At 37.7% G+C, this 19,821-nt stretch overlaps 1 protein-coding gene across 1 annotated transcript in view; it reads left to right on the top strand.

Moving 5' to 3' along the window:
- The window catches only part of LOC126175489 (zinc transporter ZIP13 homolog), a 205,879-nt gene extending 195,321 nt beyond the window's left edge, over positions 1-10,558 (top strand). Inside the window, exons 4-5 of the mRNA XM_049922309.1 lie at positions 1,490-1,766; positions 9,007-10,558. Of these exons, the coding sequence (XP_049778266.1) occupies positions 1,490-1,766; positions 9,007-9,185 (456 nt within the window). The 3' untranslated portion in view covers positions 9,186-10,558. The remainder of the gene's footprint in view (positions 1-1,489; positions 1,767-9,006) is intronic.
- Positions 10,559-19,821: the final 9,263 nt, after the last annotated feature.

Raw genomic sequence — 19,821 nt, 5'->3', positions numbered from 1 at the left:
TTTATGAGCATGAGTTTAGATACACTGCTAATTTATTCACGTATGATATCAGTACCTTTTACTGCTTACAAGAATAAGAACTTAAAATGTATTGTTGAGGAAAGAAATTAAGTGAAATAAGTTTTAAGGTAAAATGAATGGTTCTGCCAAGAGTTCCTGTGAATGTTGCAGACACATAGTTGGAAATAATGTGCTCTCTGAGCAGAGTAAATACAAATCACCAGATCAGAGTACAATATTAAATAGAAATTGGAATGGACAGTGCCACCTTTACAGAAGCAAAATGTGTCTACAACCAAGGTCACATAGATGTCTTCAAATCAAGCCTGTTTACAAAGAATTTGGGAAAGAAAAGTGATCATTGATTCCATTCACACCTAATGAATAGAGTACGGCCAGAAGCTCAGTATTTTTAATGTTAGGTTGTCTAAAAAATTCAAAAAAGGTTGGACTACCTTATTTGTAGACATGTCATAAAACCTTTGTGACATCAAAATCTCCGAATTGCTACTGGCCAAGTGCAATGTGCTCATCTTGCTGCTGTCACAGTACATTTCTTAAGAGCATCAAAATGGATTTTACTGGGAAAAGTTTCTTAAAATTTTACAGAAGCCATGTTAGCTTCACTTAAGACTCCATGTGTTGAATGTACAGCTGTAGTTCTTCCTTTTTTCTCCTCCTCTTGATCAAGAGTGATGGAGGAAGGAATTGATTTATGTGCTAGGGAAAATTCAAACAAAAGTAAAGTGTAAGTGGAAAGTTGTGGGCAATAGAGAATGAGTGTCTGTCTGTAAGTGGGATACAAGATTCATAAAACTATTCAAAATTCCAATATGTCACTGAAAGTCACTAAAGTTTTTACTTGTTTTGTCTTTATTGCCATACATTTTTCTCCTTAATCTTCAAAATATGTTTTTATAGGAAAGAGAAGGAGGGAATATGTACATCATGTAGAAGTTTGTAGTAACAAATAAAAGTTATGTTTAACCACAGTCTCTTCACTTCACTTCACTTAACACTGTAGTCAAAAGGCCTGTGGTGGCTTCGTCTTAGAATACATACTGTAGTAAGTTTAATTTTTGCTCAGTTACTGAAGTCTTTTTCAGAGTTGCATATATTTATATCATTATTTAAGTTACAATTGTTCCTGTGAATTTGATGATAATTTTGCATGACAAGAGAAGAGAAAACCTGGATCTGTAATGGCATCTACAATGAAAAAAGAATCTAAAATAAATTTAAAACCAAATATTTACCAAGTGATAGTAAATTAAGAAATATGAACAAAATAACTTGTGCTCCAACTATAATTTCTTTCCTATTTCTGAATAGCTGTGTTTCCTCACATTCTTTCCACTTACTTGCTGGATGAAGTACCCTGTTAGTGAAAGCTAGCTTTTTTTGCTCATGTTTATTGCTGTGCCACCAATTAATGAATAGTAATTTATTCTCTCTATAGGTCTAAGTTGTTTGTTTTCCTTTTGAATAGGTGAGTGGCTACCTGAATCTGCTGGCTAATGCATTCGACAACTTCACTCATGGCTTAGCAGTTGGTGGTAGTTTCATGGTGTCCTTACCTCATGGTGCACTTACAACATTTGCAATATTGCTCCATGAAATCCCTCATGAAGTGGGTGACTTTGCAATCTTGCTGCGTTCGGGTTTCTCAAGATGGGATGCTGCAAAAGCCCAGGTGTACACAGCTGGTGCTGGTGTAGTTGGGTCAATGACAGCAATATTACTCAGTGGAGCATCAAACACAGTTGGTATGCACACCTTTGTATATTATATTGATAAACCTGTTTTATGTATTTTGATTACTGACAGCAAGGTATTTCTTGTGAGTTGGGTAGGGCGTTTGGTGAAAGTCTTGACTGTTACAAAAGAAAACACATTTTACCTCTGTTTCTCAAACATCTGTTGCATACAACATATTGCAACAACAGAAAATGTGCTTGCAGTGTCTAGGTTGTACGTCATAAAAATTTGTCAAACATTTGCAGAAGGTACTTCTAGTGGGAATAAAAAATATTTCTATCTTTTTAAATTCATTCTGTTGCTGTATTAACTTCATAGCTATTGTTTACTGTTATCAACGAAATGAAAATCAAAACTAAAGTCTAAGTAGCTAGATAAAGTAACTGTGACATAACAGTTCTCAGGTCTGGTTGTTAGTTTCAGTAGTATGCTTAAAAACTTAATTTAACAGAACATTAAGCTGCACAATCACTAACTTTAAGACTCTCTTTCAGTCGATAGAAATAGGTCCACCTTGATGATGTACTTTACTGCAATTGGAGATCATATTGAAACATCTGATATTGATTAAGTTTTCCCTATTCTCAAAATGGCTCCACATCATAGTATACACCATGTAACTGATTTATATTTCGATCTGCCCACATCAATCCTCAATTTATTAAGGAATAGCAGTTATAATATCCTGGAGTGATGTCTTTGGCAGGCCAGTCACTCATCTCCACAAAAATTTGTTTACATTGGTGTGTGTGTGTGTGTGTGTGTGTGTGTGTGTGTGTGTGTGTGTGTGTGTTCGACATATATTTTTTCCATATCTGAAGTTATGATATTGTTGTTGTGGTATCCTGTCAGGAGCTGGGTTCTCTTCACTACTCTATCCTCTGCAAGCCTCTCCTTAGTTACATAACTATTACAGTGTACGTTCGCATGGAACTGCTGGCTACAATGAAGCCTTCATTAACTGCATCATGTATGAGAAAGCTGAAAGCATGGATTTCAAGAGTTAATACACACATGAATCGGCTCTCTATCAGCATGACAATGCCAGACTACACACAAGCACTATGACATCTACAGCAATTGGACTCCTGGGGTTCATCATCATCGATCATCTTCCATACAGTCCCAGCTTGGCCCCATCCAATTTTCATCTGTTTCCACAACTTAAAGAACACCTTCAAGGACTTCATTTAGATAGTGATGATATGGTGCAAGCAGCGTTGAGGCTGTGAATGCATCAACAGTGTCAAAAATTCTACTGTGACAGTATCAACAAACTGGTCTCTCATTGGGAGAAATGTGTTTGTTGCCAGGGTGATTATGTTGAGAAATAAGTATGTAGGCTTCAAGAAAAATATTTAGAATGTTAATAAAGTCTGTTTTATTTTTAAAAAGTTGTAAGAGTTTTCATATACAAAATTCAGAGGCATTTCCAGTATGCCCTCATATTTTTTGGTGCCATGTTACAATTATCGTTGGTGTAGTACCTCTGAATGTGCAGAACTAAATATATTGTGTGTTTTTGAAATTGGCAGTAGGAACATTTGCAGAAAACCACTCAGTAGTACTTTTTTAGAGAGTTGTTTATCATTTATTCTGTTCCTGTCTATGTATTTGAACTGATCGCAATGCTAATGTTATTAGTAAAAAGAACTAAGTCTGCTTGTTGTATATTAGACAAAAGGTATTTACATAAAGGAGAAACAATAGTGGAAATTGGTTTGACCTTTAGGAATCCCGTAAGTGATTCCTCCACATTCAGAAGACTCGCCAGCTTACATTGGTTGAGTTATTAAGTATAGCTTTCTGCATTCTTTTGATTAGATATGACTTTATCCATTGGTTGGCTATACTATAGACAGATTACAGAAAATACCAGTTGGCCCCTTTTTTTGTCATTTAGTTATTCTAAAATGTGATGAGTGAATGTGTAAATGGCATTCGTAGTTGAGCAACTTTTTTTAAACCCAAACTGTGATTTATTGAGGATATTACTCTAGAATATGTGATCTTTCCAAAAATTTTGGTAAATGAAACTAGTAGTGATATGTGTCAGTAATTATTGACGTCTCTCATATCACATTTCTTGTATAGAGGTTTGACAGTGACACATTTCAACCTCTCGGGGTAAATTCTCAGAGTTAGTAATGCATTGCATATTTCAGAATAGGTAGCGCTTATTGATGTGAATAAGTCTCCAGTACTTTGCGAGAAACACCATCAAATCCAGGTGAACATTATTTTTGAGAGAATAGATAATGTTCTTAATTTTCAACACACTGCTGTGCTTTTTCTGTTGATCAGTTCATACCTATGTCTTTTACTACAGTTTAGAAATTATGATTTAACATATCTGTTACCTGAGACTAATAATTAATAGCCCTTCCATTTCATTTAGAAAGAATGTTTCTGTGCTGTAGCTTGTTGTGTTGTCTCTCATTTTACTACTTCCCATAAGGCCTTAAGTCTGTTGTAGAAATATTGATTTCTGAGACAGTGTGCATGTTCCTTATTTTTTTAACAACTCATCTTAGCAAATTTGAGTTGTTTGTGCCATGTGCAACTGCCACAGGAGTTTTACATGTTCTTGCCAAGAGATATATTTACCTTTTCCTTCCACAAGGTACTTTAATCCATCTAGCACTCTGCAGTTTTCTGATATGGCTGTTTAGTGCCCTTTTTGTTAGCTTACGGGGAAGCTATTTTCAAACAGTGAGATGAATTAATCATGGAAGAGATTAAATTTTATGTCAACATTTGGTTCATTATAAATCTCATCAGAGGTCATCTCTTAGTAAACTATTCTGAAAAATGTTTGTCTTGGACTCATTAATTATTCTAACTAATGTTCGCTAAATAGTATCTTTACCATAAAGCAATGCCTTATTTATCCTGACTAACTGCACTTCATATTCAAAGAGAGTATTTGTGACTGGGTATACAGTACTGGGTGTACTTGCTTCATCAAAGAAAACATTGTAAATTAGGGTCCTACTGTCTTTATCCACCTGTGTTGGAAAGCCAGTTACCTAAATCAAATTGCAGGATGCAAATGTTTCCAGATAATTTTCCTTATGAGAATCTTTTAGAAAATTTACATTGAAATCACCAGAGACTATTGACTGCTTGCTGCTGTCTGACAACATAATAAGGAATTCACGTGCCTCATAAAAAATCATAATTTTGCAGCGGGGCTCTGTATACAGCTACAGTTAAAAATGAATTATGTATCGGTATTAATTCACAAGCACACACTTTTATGTGCTGATCACTACAAAATTTAATTGTTTCAGTCTTTCTGAACTTACGTTTTGTCGTCATATATGGAGCAACTCCGTTTTCCTGTATTAGTTCTTCGCGAGTTTCTATTTTAGAAATAGGCAAGAAGCTTTTCTGCTTTATTACTCGGTTAATTAATAACACAACACAAGAATATGAAGTCCACATGACTGCAGTGCTTGCTCAACATCAGTTATTGACTAGTGTAGCAAGTAAGTTGTTTCTTGTCTGGGCCTTCTGTTAATTTTGTCTGTGGTTCCTGAAGGTACAGACTTATCAAGGGTGATAACTAGGAAGGTTGTCTCTGTTTGGTAGTATGGATCCATTTAAGGTGATGCCTAGTTTCCCTTCTAGCTTCATTCATTTGCCTTGTTCTGGATATCCAATCAAGAAAGAGAACCTTTAGGGATGTGGAACGAGTCATGGTCTACATTAATGAAAGATAAGGAAATTATAAAAAATTAATTTGTGTACTGTATTAACAGTAAACTATCACTCTGTTGCTTAATGCTGTTCACATTTATGGCATCTAAATTTAATTGAGTGTGTTGGAAAGAAAACATCTGTCTACTCTGCTACAGCATAGAGCTGCCATTTGTCTGCAATTGATAGGTTAATATTTATGTGATTAAAATCTTATTTTTCAAGAGATTAGGCGAGAATGCCATTCTCCAACCTGTTTGAATAATGTGTCATGCCTTGCTGATTGTTGAACAGCTTTCATAAGATGTCTGTAGTTATGTGGAAATTGTTTGATATTTGTTGTAGATGTATCAAGCTCTATAGGAAACTTAACCGAATTTACTTTCTAGAAGTTGTATCTTCTTGTGAATGGGACCAGTTGACATTCTTAAATGAGCCAACATCATGGCAAATAATGAGTCTGTTTTATGTGTTAGGGTAGAGTTACCTATTGGTTTGGCAATTTGTTGGCAAGTTATCAGAAACCACAATTTAGTCAGAGTTATAGCAACGTTTTCCATGTTGCACTGTTAAGAGTAAGTGGAATTCACCAGCATGGAGCAACACAAATTTACTTTCCTCTAGCATTTTTAAATGCTTTTGCACGTCTCATCATTTCCAGACCATGCCTCTGCTTCATTGTGCTTGTTGAAGTCTGTTATCGTTATGTTGGTATCAGGTAGATTCAAAGGTCTGAGATTAATAAACTGGAATGGTATGTTAGGTGGTTTGTATGCTGAAATGATGTGTTTTTTTTTTCCCCATGAGCTCAACATCATATAAGCTGGAACTAGCAACTTCTGCTGCTTCAGTCTGTGGTCTGGCAAATAAGGCACTTTTACAGTAACCTTGCGGTTCTTCAGAGATGAACTCTGTTCGTATAATTTTCCATACAGTTTTATATTTGGCCCTGTACACATACGACAGCCCTGTACACATGGCTTGTACACATACAACTGGTACAAAATAGTTTTACTATCCCTTAAAAGTAGACACCAGCATTGTGTATAATCTGTGGGGAGCAATGACAGTCTGCCTTTGACGAATGGTGTGTGTGAGGGTAACACCGTCACAGATGCACATGAGAATAGCTGTAATTTTCACATTATTTTGTAAGATTCTGTAAAACTATCGATTGTCATGGTAATCCTTAATGCTGCCATTTGGTTTATGGGAATTTTATGGGCTTGTAAAATTTGGTCCATGACTCACCCAGCACGATGACAGAGCAAAAGAAAACCTCTACTTCATATTCATAATATTTCAAGTGGCATGAGCAAGCAGTGTGTCATAGCTAATTCTCTGTGTGGAACACATTGTAATGCAGTTTCTCTCATGCCCAGGAGTTCCTCCATAATGTGAAGCACAATAGTAAACACTAATCCTGATTTTCAAGACAGCTCTTACTAACACAGTAAGAACAGACAATTTTACTTCACTGACATGACGACACCTGGCCAACAAACATTTGTCATGTTTTGGTGTTGACAGTTGATAGTTTTTACCCACCTTGTCACTGCTCTGTAAGCACACAGTATCTTAAAACTATCATGATTTTGTTGCACTGTACATCCTGTGGCATATTCAGTTTTTATCTAATTCTGTTCTTCTTGTTTCGAAAACATCATGAGAGCGCTACATTAGGCTATCTGATAGAAGAGGCTCTGTTCTTCATGTAACTGCTTGTGTGCAGCTTTTCTCTACGTGGAACCTTTCTCTGTGCCTTGGTCAAGTTTATGATCACTGACAATCCTCAGGTGTCCCTGGGCTTTTGGGTGATAGAAATACATGAGAAATTGCATTTTAAAAAGTGATGGTTAGTTCTTTAGGAGTTAAGAAAGCATAGGAAGAAAACAACAGGTATGAAAACTTTTCTATGGAAGGATAATCAAAAATAAGCAGAAAATTTTAGGAACAAGAGAATGCTTATTGTAATATTTGTAGTATGGAGCTAAACATGGTTTATTAACACTAGTTATGGAGAGGATTTTATGCTGATATAGTAAATCAAGCTATCTCCATCAAAATGTTACTGATGGAAAAATAATAAGAAATTTTAGTTTACTTTTAGACAGAATTTCTCTCTTCAACTTGAGTCATAAATTTCTTCTTCTACGCTGTTTTTAGAAGTAAAAAAAAATTTCAAAGGTTTGAAAGCCTGCTAGGAAATGTTACCTACATGCTAAATGAAAGAGTGGGATATGTTTTTTGCAGTTCATCATTACTAAGCACTTCACTATTTACTTAGCACTGTTTGTATATCACACAGCTTGACATTTGCAATTTAGGTATAATGACAGACTCTTTAATTAGTCCCAGGTCCCCCATCTACCTATCTGTGGTAAATTTTCAGTAAGAGTTAAGCATTAACGTCACAGTTAGATAAGGGATACCTACAGACTCAAAGAAATGAAAGTGTAGTGAAGTTCAGTGATTAGTGTTCTTGTTGCTATTAATTCATTGGTTGTTTGAATACAGAAGACAGAAACTACTAATGTAAGTATATGTTTGAAATGTCTCATATAGTCACCAGGTTTGATAATACGATGGTAGGACAACCTGTTTTTTATGATTGTTGCATCTAAGGGATGCTAAGGAAAAGATAAATCAGATACAGCACTAATTGTAATTTGAAAGATATTTTTTGTCCCTGACTGTAGTGAAGTGAAGGAAGATGTGCAGAATATTGACAGTTGGTGGAGGGACTGGCAGTTGAATCTGAATGTAAAGAAATGTAATTTATTGTATATAAGCGATGAAGAGATCCATTACTGTTTGATTAAACTCCTGGTGAGAAGTCACTGGAAACAGCAACAGATGTAAAATACCTAGTAACAGTCTGGAGTGTCCTGAAGTGAAATGACCAAATTGAAATATTTGTAGGATAAGCAAGTGGCAGGCCTAGAATTTTTGGGTGAATCTAGAAGAAATGCAATTCATACATGAAAGAAGTGGCTTGCAAAATTCTGGTGCAACCAGTTCTTAAGTTTTTCTCATCAGTATTGAAACTTACAAAGTTGTATTAATGGAAGAAATAGAGAAAATCCAACAAAGAGTGGCTTGTTTTATCAGGGCATTGTTTAGTAGGTATAAGGTGTACAGAGAAAATCAAGAAACTCCAGTAACAGACACTAAAGAGACAGGTGGTGTGCACCATGGTGAGGTTATATGTTCCAAGAAGTGTCAGGCAACATATTATTTCCTCCCATATACTTCTTGTGAAATGACCAAGACGAGAAAATAAGAACTCATAAGACCAATCAACAGTTGTTATTCCCACACACCATTTGTGAATATTGGTTCCTGAAAAATAGCCAGCCACACACCTTAAGGTGCCTTACTACAGTTTTTTAAAATTATAATTTGTGGTGTGTGTGTGTGTGTGTGTGTGTGTGTGTGTGTGTGTGTGTGTGTGTGTGTTGTCACCAAAACATATATTTAATACAGGATTACTGCCTGTCATCTATTTCTCTATTTCTTATTCATGTGTGAATATTTGTTTTTCAGAGGCAAAAACGTCTTGGATTCATCCATTCACTGCAGGAGGGTTTCTTCACATTGCCTTGGTAACAGTATTACCAGATTTGCTGAAAGAAGAGAATCCAAAGGACTCCTTAATGCAGCTTATGTCACTTCTGTTTGGTATAGCAATTATGGCACTTCTAGGCTTAGTAGTTGAAGAGTAAAAAGTGCATTTGGCAGCACAATGCAGAAGACATAATATTATTTTGAAGTATGTCATTGTGACTTCGCAGGTTTTTGACACTAAAAGGAAAAAGAGAGCTTGTTGGTGCAGCTACATCATATCAGTAAAAGAAAGTACGGAATATAAGTTCACATAACAAAGTTAATTGGATTTGATACCATAATGTGTTAAATTCCTTTTCTGTAAGTTTTATATAAGGTGACTTGGGAACTGGAAAAAAGTGATGTAATATCTTCTAATTTTTTTCAGTTCGTTGTCTGATGTTTATTTTTTATTAGCTGATGTGAACATTGTCATATTACACAAAGTGGTGCTTCTTAATATTTGAAGTTCCTTTCGTTAATGTGTTAAATGTAACACAAAGTCCTTGAAACTTTATCATTACTTAGTTGTTTCCAGTTGTGCAGAAAGCTGTTGTTATAATTGATTATGACTGAAGTATTTGCTGCTTTTTGGACTAAAATTTACTTACAAGTCATCATTTTCACTGCCGTCACATAATATTTCAGTTTTTTGGACAAAGTGGTCTGCATCATCATGACAGCGTGTACCACAATGCCATTGTTCTAGATAATGCACAACATACCTCATTTGATGGAGAAGGTTGATATCAATGAACGGTATTGTAACTATAAATTCCTGTTGCACTAATACACACATTGTTGGATGCAGTTACCAGTTTTTAAAATCCCTATATTCTGATTTCAAAATTTTGTAGACCTACGTCATAGCTTCTTTCGTTGAAAAATTTGAAAGGTAATGTACTTACTTGTTTTTGTTGTAGAATGACAATGATAGAGGATGTTTACAGATTCCTAAAATAGAAGTGATTGCTGTTTACAAAATATGTTTTTGCCATTACTGTAGATAAGTTTTACATTTCAAATTAATTTTGCAGCAGAATGCTTTAATCGTTCCATTCTAAAACCATGTTATGAATAATAATAATAGTAGTGTTAGCTAAATGAGGACATGAGAGATTATTTATGTAAAAACATTAATTTTTCAGTCTTTTTAAATGTCTTTTTTCCTCAGTAGTTAACATTCGTTTTGATAGTGTAATTTTTGTCTGTTCTGACACACACAATATTCACTATAAGGCACAGTGTTTTCCACACTGTCCTCAGAAACTTTATAGCTTTAACAAAATGATATATCAACTAGTCAGAATGTTGTTAAGCTGTAATTAGTAGACGATGTGCACCCAGTCACAAATGTGTTCAAAACTGAGTGACATCACAGATAAACTCCCATTAGAGTTTTGTACATTTTGACCAGGTTAATTGTAAATACAAATGAAAAAATATTTTTGTGTAAGATATAAAATATATAAATTTTATTGAAAATATTTAACATTTGAGTCTGCATTATACCTACCCCTTTTGATTTATTTTTATTAACATTGCTACTTCCTTTAATTACACCATTTTGCACAATGCCATATACTATTAACAATAAGTGAATTAGAGGTGGACACATTGTGACTGTTTCGCTACAGTTTTAATATTAATTGTCTGTCCTTAAACTTCCAAAAATTATATTTTATCATTGTGTGTTTCCTTGCTTGGTGTCTTGTTATCGCTTATTCCATAATTAAAAAATCTTTTCCTAGTCAGGGATTATTAGCAGTCAAATATACTTTATTTGTAAAGAAATCATATTGTGTAACTGACAACAATATGCCAGAAAGACAAAACTTGTTTGCAGCATTAAACAAAGCAAATGCTCTTCTAATTATTTTAAATTTCTTCTGTTGACTTAACACCATTGGTAGGATGTCTTATTTACAGGATATCCAAACATGATTAATAAATGCATGTGTATTTACTAGTCAGAATTCTACTCAATGTTTCTTCTACAGTGGCCTTGGTAGTGAAGATATAATTAAAAAAATTGTTTTGCAGGTATTAATTACTTGTTACTGAATATATTCAGAGAGACTATAAGTCAAACACATGAGGTACATAAGCTCATGGGACAAAAAATTAGTCACCCCTAGAAAAATCATTTGAAGCATTATTTAATACTGAGTAATTCCACCCCTGTAGTCTGATAACTGGCTGGATTTGGGTAGGAAGTGTCCAGGAGGTTCTACAGGTATGCCACATCCAGGTTAAGCCATTTGCTGGGGATTTGATAACACAAATCCACCAAATTTCAGGGATGCTGTGTTTTACCTGCTGTTCCAGCGTGTCCCACAGATTTTCTGTGAGGTTCAAGTCAGGTGATTATGCTGGTCAGTCAAGATGTAATAGAGTGGGGAGTGTTCAAAAAACGAGTCACATATTCTTCCAGCCCTGTGCTGTTGTCTTTACTTGCCTGTATGTGCAATGGTCTTTTTCAAGGTGAGCAGCCACAAATGTTCATTGCATGCCATTCCTGCCACAATGTTTACTGCCAGCGGGTTGGGATGGACCTTCATTCATTGCCTGCAGCAGTTCCTCTCAAGCTTGGAAGCTTGATTCACAAGCTGTGGAATATTTCTCCAGTACCCCTCAGTCTGTGTCTTTTTACAGTCACAGTTCCGATGTGTTTTGTGGCCGCATTTGTTATACCACTGCTTTAATCGTGTTGAACAGTTTGCCACAAAAGCCAACAAGTCCAGCAACTTGACACAGTGTGTGGCCATTGGCAACCAAACACAATTGCCCGTTTGTGCTGCTCTGTCACCCTCTTACATTTACTCATGTTTCCATACAATGTCCATGTGAAACCTATATGCCCCACTGATCGTTTCTGCCTTATGCTTACATTGTGGCAGTGCATGTGGGGTTGAGCATGTGACGTGACCGCTGCCCCATCTGTAAATGTTTTAACGATTCATCCATGCATGCACTGGAGTGGCTAATTTTTTTAGTCCAGTGAGATTCTTTCATTCTTTGTACATTTATTTTTCTGGGAGAGTAATGGTGTTCCCACATGCTATTCATACAAGATGTAAATGTTACATACAGTATTACTAATTTCCTTCATATGGGAAAACAGCTCAAAACTATGTCAATCAGTTCTAGAAAGATATTCTTTTATGCAGAATGATATCATAGTTGGTGCAACTGTCTTTGAGGGGAGTGGCTTCTCAAGTTGTAAATGATTCCTTTTATATGATACAAGTAGCCAATATTCAGTACTATGGAACCATCCCAGCATTCTGCGTAGTGAGTTTGTAAGCATTTTGCATATCTTTTCTTTTGATCACCTGGTCTCTTCTTTCGTTTCTGAGTGTGACTACTATATGCCTTTTTTTCAGTCTGCTACTGTAACCCACATCAAATTGATTTGTATTAAATGAAAATAATGGTATATTTTCTCCAAAAAACTAATTGAAGCCGGAGTAACTTGAGGACTAAATATTCTCTCTGTTACATTATTAGCTGTAGAATGAAGGTAACTTTGTACATTATTGTCTACATACTACTTGGATAATTGTTCTGATATGTAAAACAATGGCAGACTTTAAGTAATTGCTTTATGAAGATCTTTTCATTGTTTTTTCTTCAAACATTTTACTCAACAGCGTAACTTTTATGAATCTGGGTTCACACCATGTGTGATAGTATTTTAAACAGTGTTGATCAGCTGGTGCATTATACCCAGAAATATTTCAGAAATACAGGGTGTACACAAAGTTCGGGAACACTTTCAATTATTTATTGCACAAGAACTAAACATTGTACAGATGTCATACATATTGCATTTTGAAGAGAAACTCTGAAAGTTTTTTTTACAAACATTAGCTATGCGAACCATGAGTGACATGGCAGACGTCGGTACCGTAGTCGAATTCTTGCCACACCTGTCCCACCATGGCATCGTCGACTGTGGCAGTCGCTTCCTGAATTCTCTCCCGGAGCTCTGCTACATCAAGTGGTAGATCTTTAATGTGTCCCCACAGAAAAAAGTCACATGGAGGGAGATCTGGTGATCGGGGTGCCAATTTCGTGAAACAGCTCACTCTGCACCTGAACTCTCCATTTTTGCAACTAGTGCCGACTATCAGCAAATTACCAAACCACCCTGTGGTGGTATACATGGGGTGGGGGGAACACTTTCAGGGTTTCTCTTCAAAATGACATATGTATGATATATGTAAAATGTATGGTTATTGTGCAATAAATAATTGAAAGTGTTCCCGGACTTTAGATATACACTGTACATCCTTGCATACATTAATGGTAGGGGTAAAGACAGCCACACATCATATAATTGAAATACTAAATGTCTGGCTGGCACATAAAATTAAAAATTTTCCAAGCTGTCAGACAATGTCCTCCTTTGGCACTAACAAATACAAATGAACCACTCAAATAAACATGCTTTGCTAGAAGGAATAGTCGTAAAGTTTAAATTACCACTGTGAAAAAAATCAAGCTGAGACCATGACACTTGATGGCTCTTTGTCCTCTAGGCATTCACCCTACAATGAGACACAGTGTTCCCAGTGATGGATAACATAGAGGAGACCTTGGTTGTAGAAATCTGCATTTTGACAGTTCGGGAAATGTTGCACCTGAAAAATCACATACTCATCGTTCTGGAAGTATCTGTCACATAATGTTCTCTTCACTCGAGGAAAGAGGAAGAAATCACCAAGCGCCATGTCAGAAGCATAGAGAGAGAGAGAGAGAGAGAGCGAGAGAGAGAGAGAGAGAGAGAGAGAGAGTGTGTGTGTGTGTGTGTGTGTGTGTGTGTGTGTGTGTGCGTGTGCTTTCTGGGTAGGACTGATCCTTCACCGCCTGGGCTTCATGCGGTGACCCATGTTCCCCTGGGACTTCATTCACTTTCTAGGGACACTAGATTTGATCTATCGCTATAAGTTTCTTAACCTTTGCATGGAACTTAGCGATAGTACCTTTTTGTATGCTGATAGCTCTTGGACTGACAGTGGTATCAGGTGTACCTTCGTCATTGGCACTGACCATTTTCAGTATTGATTTGGAATGCTTGGCGCGCGCGCGCCAAGCATTCCACGATACTTTGTATTGGCAGCCTTCTGTAACCTCAGCAGGAGGTTTCGACAGATGATTTTTCCCCTTATGTGCATAATCTGTTGATCCCACCCTTTGGAATTACCAAAAACACTCGGTATCTCTTTACATTATTTCACTGATATTTGGTCAGGGAGAACCCTACAATCATCCTATTATTTGGTGGTTGACAGCTCCACATTATAATAATTGCTCGTTTATGAATGAGGTACAATAAATTTTTCATATCAAGCATTCTGAACAAACATCTTGCAGTGAATCAGCTAGAATGCTCAACTGACACTAATACATGTTAAAACACAGATGATTTGAAACATACGTTAAAATAGTACAGAATATCATCTCCCAAGGTGTTGTTAATTTAATTACTCTCATATTCGAACAGTAAAACTTACAAGAAAACAACAGGTGGCTTATATCTCCAACCATCTCATTGTCACAGTCACAAAAAGGTGTTCATTGATGTTCATTCCACACAGGTGAGACAGAAAACACCCTTGCCCAAATATCATCCCGCAATTCATAGTGATGATTAGTCTTGGCAAATCATGATCTTTAAACAGGATTTTGTTGTGGATGATAGGTTGTCCATCTGGGTAGCACCTTCTTCGAACATGATCTTTCATGATCTCTCACATTTTCTTGCCATGATTGATTAATGGTGTGCTTCTGGGTGTTCTGCTGAGTTCTTGTTTCCATTTCATCATCCAGCCTGGTGGGGCTAAAGGAAATCAGCACAAGTAACAGAAAAACACGCAGCACCTGTAGATCACGGTGACTGGGTAACTCATAGAAATATTGAGCAGAAAATGGAAACAACTTGGCAGAAAATACAGATGCACATCATTAATGATTCTTGATCATGAGTGTCAAAGCCAGGCAAAAGCATTGTATCAAGACATAACCTCTTAGAAATTGCTTCCTTTGCCAGCGGGTCTCCTTCTCATTATTGGTTACACTGTGGAACCTCACATAGCAAGCATAATTCATTCCAGAATCTTACTCGTAGTGCCACACTTGTTAAATGAAACAATTTGTCCCATATTAATTAATGTAAAATGTAATAATGTGTCCCATGCAGAAAAAGTACTAAAAGAAAATTCAAAGAAAATTATACATACAGTATTATGTGCTTTATTATTCATTTTTATTAGAAAGCTGTCTATAATTATTTGTTTCTGCCAATGCTTCAACACTTTGCAAAAATGTGACACAGCATTATTGTCAAATAAATTTGTAGTGCACATAGCCACTGCTTTATTGGGGTGATGATTTTCAGTGTATGATGCAACCAATTTCCATGCTTTCACCATTTTTCTTATTGTGCCAGAAAATTGCTGCTTTGCTGTTACTGCTGCCTCCTCCACCTCCTCCTCTGAAGAACTGCTCTCCACAGCTTCCTGCTGTGAAACACGTTGCAGCTATATAAGCCCTTTGGTGGTCATTTCTTGGCTGTGATCTTCCACAAGCTCATCAATATCATTGTTATCCACTTCTAGTCGTATGCTGTTGGCCAAAGAGGCAATCTCAATGACTACAGACTCCACAGGTACTGACCCAAATGCCTTGGAGTCCTCTCAGAATCAGGAATCGTAAAATACCGCCTTTACTATGTGGGAGCTAGATCATGCTTTCACTTCCTCCCAATTATCCGCCCCAGGACTGGACGATGTTCACATTCAGATGTTGCAGCACATTTGTCTTGCGGGCAAGCACTTTGTCCTTCACATGTACCGTTGCATCTGGGTGGATGGCGTGTTCCCAGACGTTGACATGAAGCCACTGTCATACTCGTACCCAAGCCCGGAAAGGAAGAACACCCTCCTTTAGCTGCCACCCCATTTGTCTCATCAGCTGTGTTTGCAAGGTGATGGAACGTATGTTCATCCCTGGCTGGTATGTTGGCTCGAGTCTTGCAATCTACCAACCTTTGCACAGTGTGGATTTCAGGTGCACTGTTCAGCAGTTGACCATCTCGTCACTTTGTCAACCTATGTCATGAATGAATTTCTGTGGGAGTAAAAGACTTTGGCTGTGTTTTTTGATTTGGAAAAAGCCTAAGACACCTGCCGGAGGATTGTATCCTCTGTACAGTTTACACTTGGGGCTTCTGAGGCCATCTGCCTTGCTACCTTCAGAATTTTTTAAAATATAGTTTTCAAGGCACTTGTGGGTTCTGCCTTGTCGGACACCTTTATCCTGGAAAACAGGGTGCCTCAGAGCTCTGTCCTCAGTGTCATCCTCCTTGCTATCGCCATTAATCCTAAAATGGCCTGTCTCCTGCCAGGTATCTCAAGCTTGCTTTTTGTTGACGATTTTGGAATCAATTGCAGCTCTCCATGGACTTGTCTCCTTTGAGCGGCATCTTCAGTGACGTCTCGATCATCTTTACTTGTGCCGCATTGGCATTGGCTTTCACTTTTCCACTGAGAAAACAATGGGTATGAATTTGTAGTGGCACAGTGGGTTTCTTCCACCTTCTATACATCTTGGGCCTGTTGCTCTTCCATTCACTGAAACTATGAAATTCCTGGGGTTTATGCTTGATATTCCTGGAGAGTGGATCGGACCACCCTCCTTTGTTTGTATTGATCCCTTGTCCATTTGAAACTAGACTATGGGTGTTTCGTTTATGCATCTGTGCATCCACCCTTCTTACGCTGTCTGAGCACAGTTCATCATGGAATCCGTTTGGCCACTGGCGCCTTTTACACTAGCCCAGTTGAGAGTCTATATGCAGAAACTGCTGAACTACACCTGTCATACCAGTGTGATGTTCTTCTCAGCAGATAAGCATGTCGTTTGTCTGCAATGCCTGGCCACCCATCCTGTGCCTCCTTCTTCAGTGACTCTTTTTGACTGCCAGTATGGGGCGCATCTCTCTTCTCTGTTACTTCCTGGAGTCTGCTTTCGGCTATTTCTCCAGCAGCAAACTTCATGCATGCTACCTGCCGCTTTCTGGGTAGGACTGATCCTTCATCGCCTGGGCTTCATGCGGTGACCCATGTTCCCCTGGGACTTCATTCGCTTTCTAGGGACACTAGATTTGATCTATCGCTATAAGTTTCTTAACCTTTGCATGGAACTTAGCGATAGTACCTTTTTGTATGCTGATAGCTCTTGGACTGACAGTGGTATCAGGTGTACCTTCGTCATTGGCACTGACCATTTTCAGTATTGACTTACGGATCACAGCCCAGTACTTAAAAGCAGTGCTCTTCACCCTGTATCAGGCCACATCGTACTTCTGGTGACACAGGCTTTTCAGTTGTGTCATATGCTGAGATTCTCTTAGTGCCCTTCAGAGCCTCTCTGTGCTGTACACAGTCCATGCTTTAGTGCAACGGGTCCAATAAAGCTTCCACTTGCTCACTCTTGAGGGAGCCATTGTGACGTTTATGTGGGTCCCTGGTCACATTGGTCTGACAGGAAACGAGGCTGCTGATGCTGCTGCCAAGGCTGTAGCTCTCCTACCTCAGCCAGCTAGTTCTTCAATCCTTCCAGTGATCACTATGTTGCCATCTGTCAGCAGTTGGTGTCACTTTAGCATCACTGCTGGTCTTCACTTTCTGGGAACAAACTCTGGGGAATTAAACCTCTCCTGGCTGCTTGGCAATCCTCCTCTTGGCTCTCTTGCCACAAGGAGATCATTTTAGCTAGGTTGCATATTGGGCACTGTCGTTTTAGCCGTCACCATTTGTTAGATGGTGATCCTCCACCACTTTGTGCTCATTGTCATCAGCGTTTGACAGTTTACCATTTCCTGACAGAATGCCCTTTTTTAACCACTTACATTCTAATGTATGTTTGCCATCAGAGTTACTGGCTGTTTTAGCTAATGATGTGCTGGCTGTCAACCAGATTTTTATTTTTCAGCTATCAGAGAAGTAGGGCAAAGGACATTTAATCTTTAGTTCAGATCTCTGTTGGCTCTACAATGTATTTTGTGTACCTTTCTCCAAGAGGAACTCCTTGTTTTTAGCTGTCTTCTGTTCTGTCAATTGGGCTTAATGTGTAATTGTTTTAACTCCTTTTTCATTTTGGCGTTCTAGGGTAATGACATGAGTGCATATGACCGTAGCTGTTTTTGCATCCTAAAACAAAACAAAAGAACATTTTTAGGCAAGCTGAGTATTCAGTTTACGATAATGAAGAAAGGAAATATTTATTAGGTAGCAGTTGCATTCTTATGTGCTGTAGTTTCTTTACTGCCTCGAGGTGTGCTACTTACAGCTTCCAGACATGTTGTTCTACATTTGTATTGAAATTGTCTAATTCTTTCAAATGTGACTTTTGACTGGTGTGGTATAAAATGCTGCCATAATCTGTTCTATAGAATTAGAGTTCTGTACATGATAAATGACTGGGGAGTGCTTCCACCACACTCTTGAGACAGATTTAGTAATGTTAAGTATAATATTTGCAACTTGCAATTAAGTTTCTGACGCGAGGTATCCAGGCATCAAGTGTTACTTCCAGGAATCAACCTCATGATTTTAGTGTAAGTTAAATAAGTTGGTTGGTTGGTTTGGGGAAGGAGACCAGACAGCGTGGTCATCGGTCTCATCGGATAAGGGGAAGGAATGGGAAGGAAGTCGGCCGTGCCCTTTCAGAGGAACCATCCCGGCATTTGCCTGGAGTGATTTAGGGAAATCACGGAAAACCTAAATCAGGATGGCCGGACGCGGGATTGAACCGTCGTCCTCCCGAATGCGAGTCCAGTGTCTAAGTTAAATAAGTCCAGAAGTGTAACAGGTTGTATTGTATTAAGTCTCCTCTTTGAAAACAATCCAACCAATGACTGTTTTGCCCATGTTTATGTCCCCTTGATGGACGTACCTTATTACGTTGTTTAAATCTTCTTCTGCTTGATCTTTCAACTGGTGAGCCGAACAGATGCTGACACCATCTTCATAGTGAAGAATGTGGGTTGGAATTGGGTCACACAACTCAATATGCAAACAAATAAACAATATGGAGGAAGTGACCCAGTATTGTGGTGATCTGCAGTGAGTGTGTCAGGGCCCATTACATTATCCTGATTGATAAAGAAAGACTTCCTGTCTGCCAGGAAACCATATATAACTCATATAAATCTTTTGGGTATTTCATGTGCTTATAGTTTTCTGCTAATGTATTCTCTTTCACATTATCATAATCTCTGTTAATATCCAAAAATGTACCCACAACAAAACGGTTCCTGTGAAAGGTAAATGTGATTTCCAGCATAACACCACTAAGTTATTATGGCTCCTCTGCATTTTCTAGATCCATACTTTGTTAGTGAAAGCATTTAGTATGTTTCCAGGCACAAGTTCAGTCTTTGTTTTACTAACATCTCCCATGTCTTTACAGATCAGGATGGAAGTGCGATAGGATGTTATCCACTGACTTTCAACAGGTCTTCACTTGGTTCATGTTTAGGGATGTTGAGTTGTATTTTCAAGTCTTCGCGTACTTCTTGCTTGTATATAATTATGTAATTAAATATTTTAGCTAAGATAGTTGAGGCAGTTGCAGTAAGTTGCATATTTGGGTAGTGAATATTGTCTTTTTCTGATGAGATTTTGTGTTTAAATCATAGTGTTATAAAGCTCTTCCACTGAAAGTGGCTGCAGTAGAAAGTGGTTA

The sequence above is a fragment of the Schistocerca cancellata genome, chromosome 3 (genome assembly GCF_023864275.1).
Source record: "Schistocerca cancellata isolate TAMUIC-IGC-003103 chromosome 3, iqSchCanc2.1, whole genome shotgun sequence".
In the NCBI taxonomy this organism is placed as follows: Eukaryota; Metazoa; Arthropoda; class Insecta; order Orthoptera; family Acrididae; genus Schistocerca; species Schistocerca cancellata.
The sequence above is the reverse complement of the archived record's forward strand: the minus strand, read 5'-3'. Positions and strand labels throughout refer to the sequence as shown.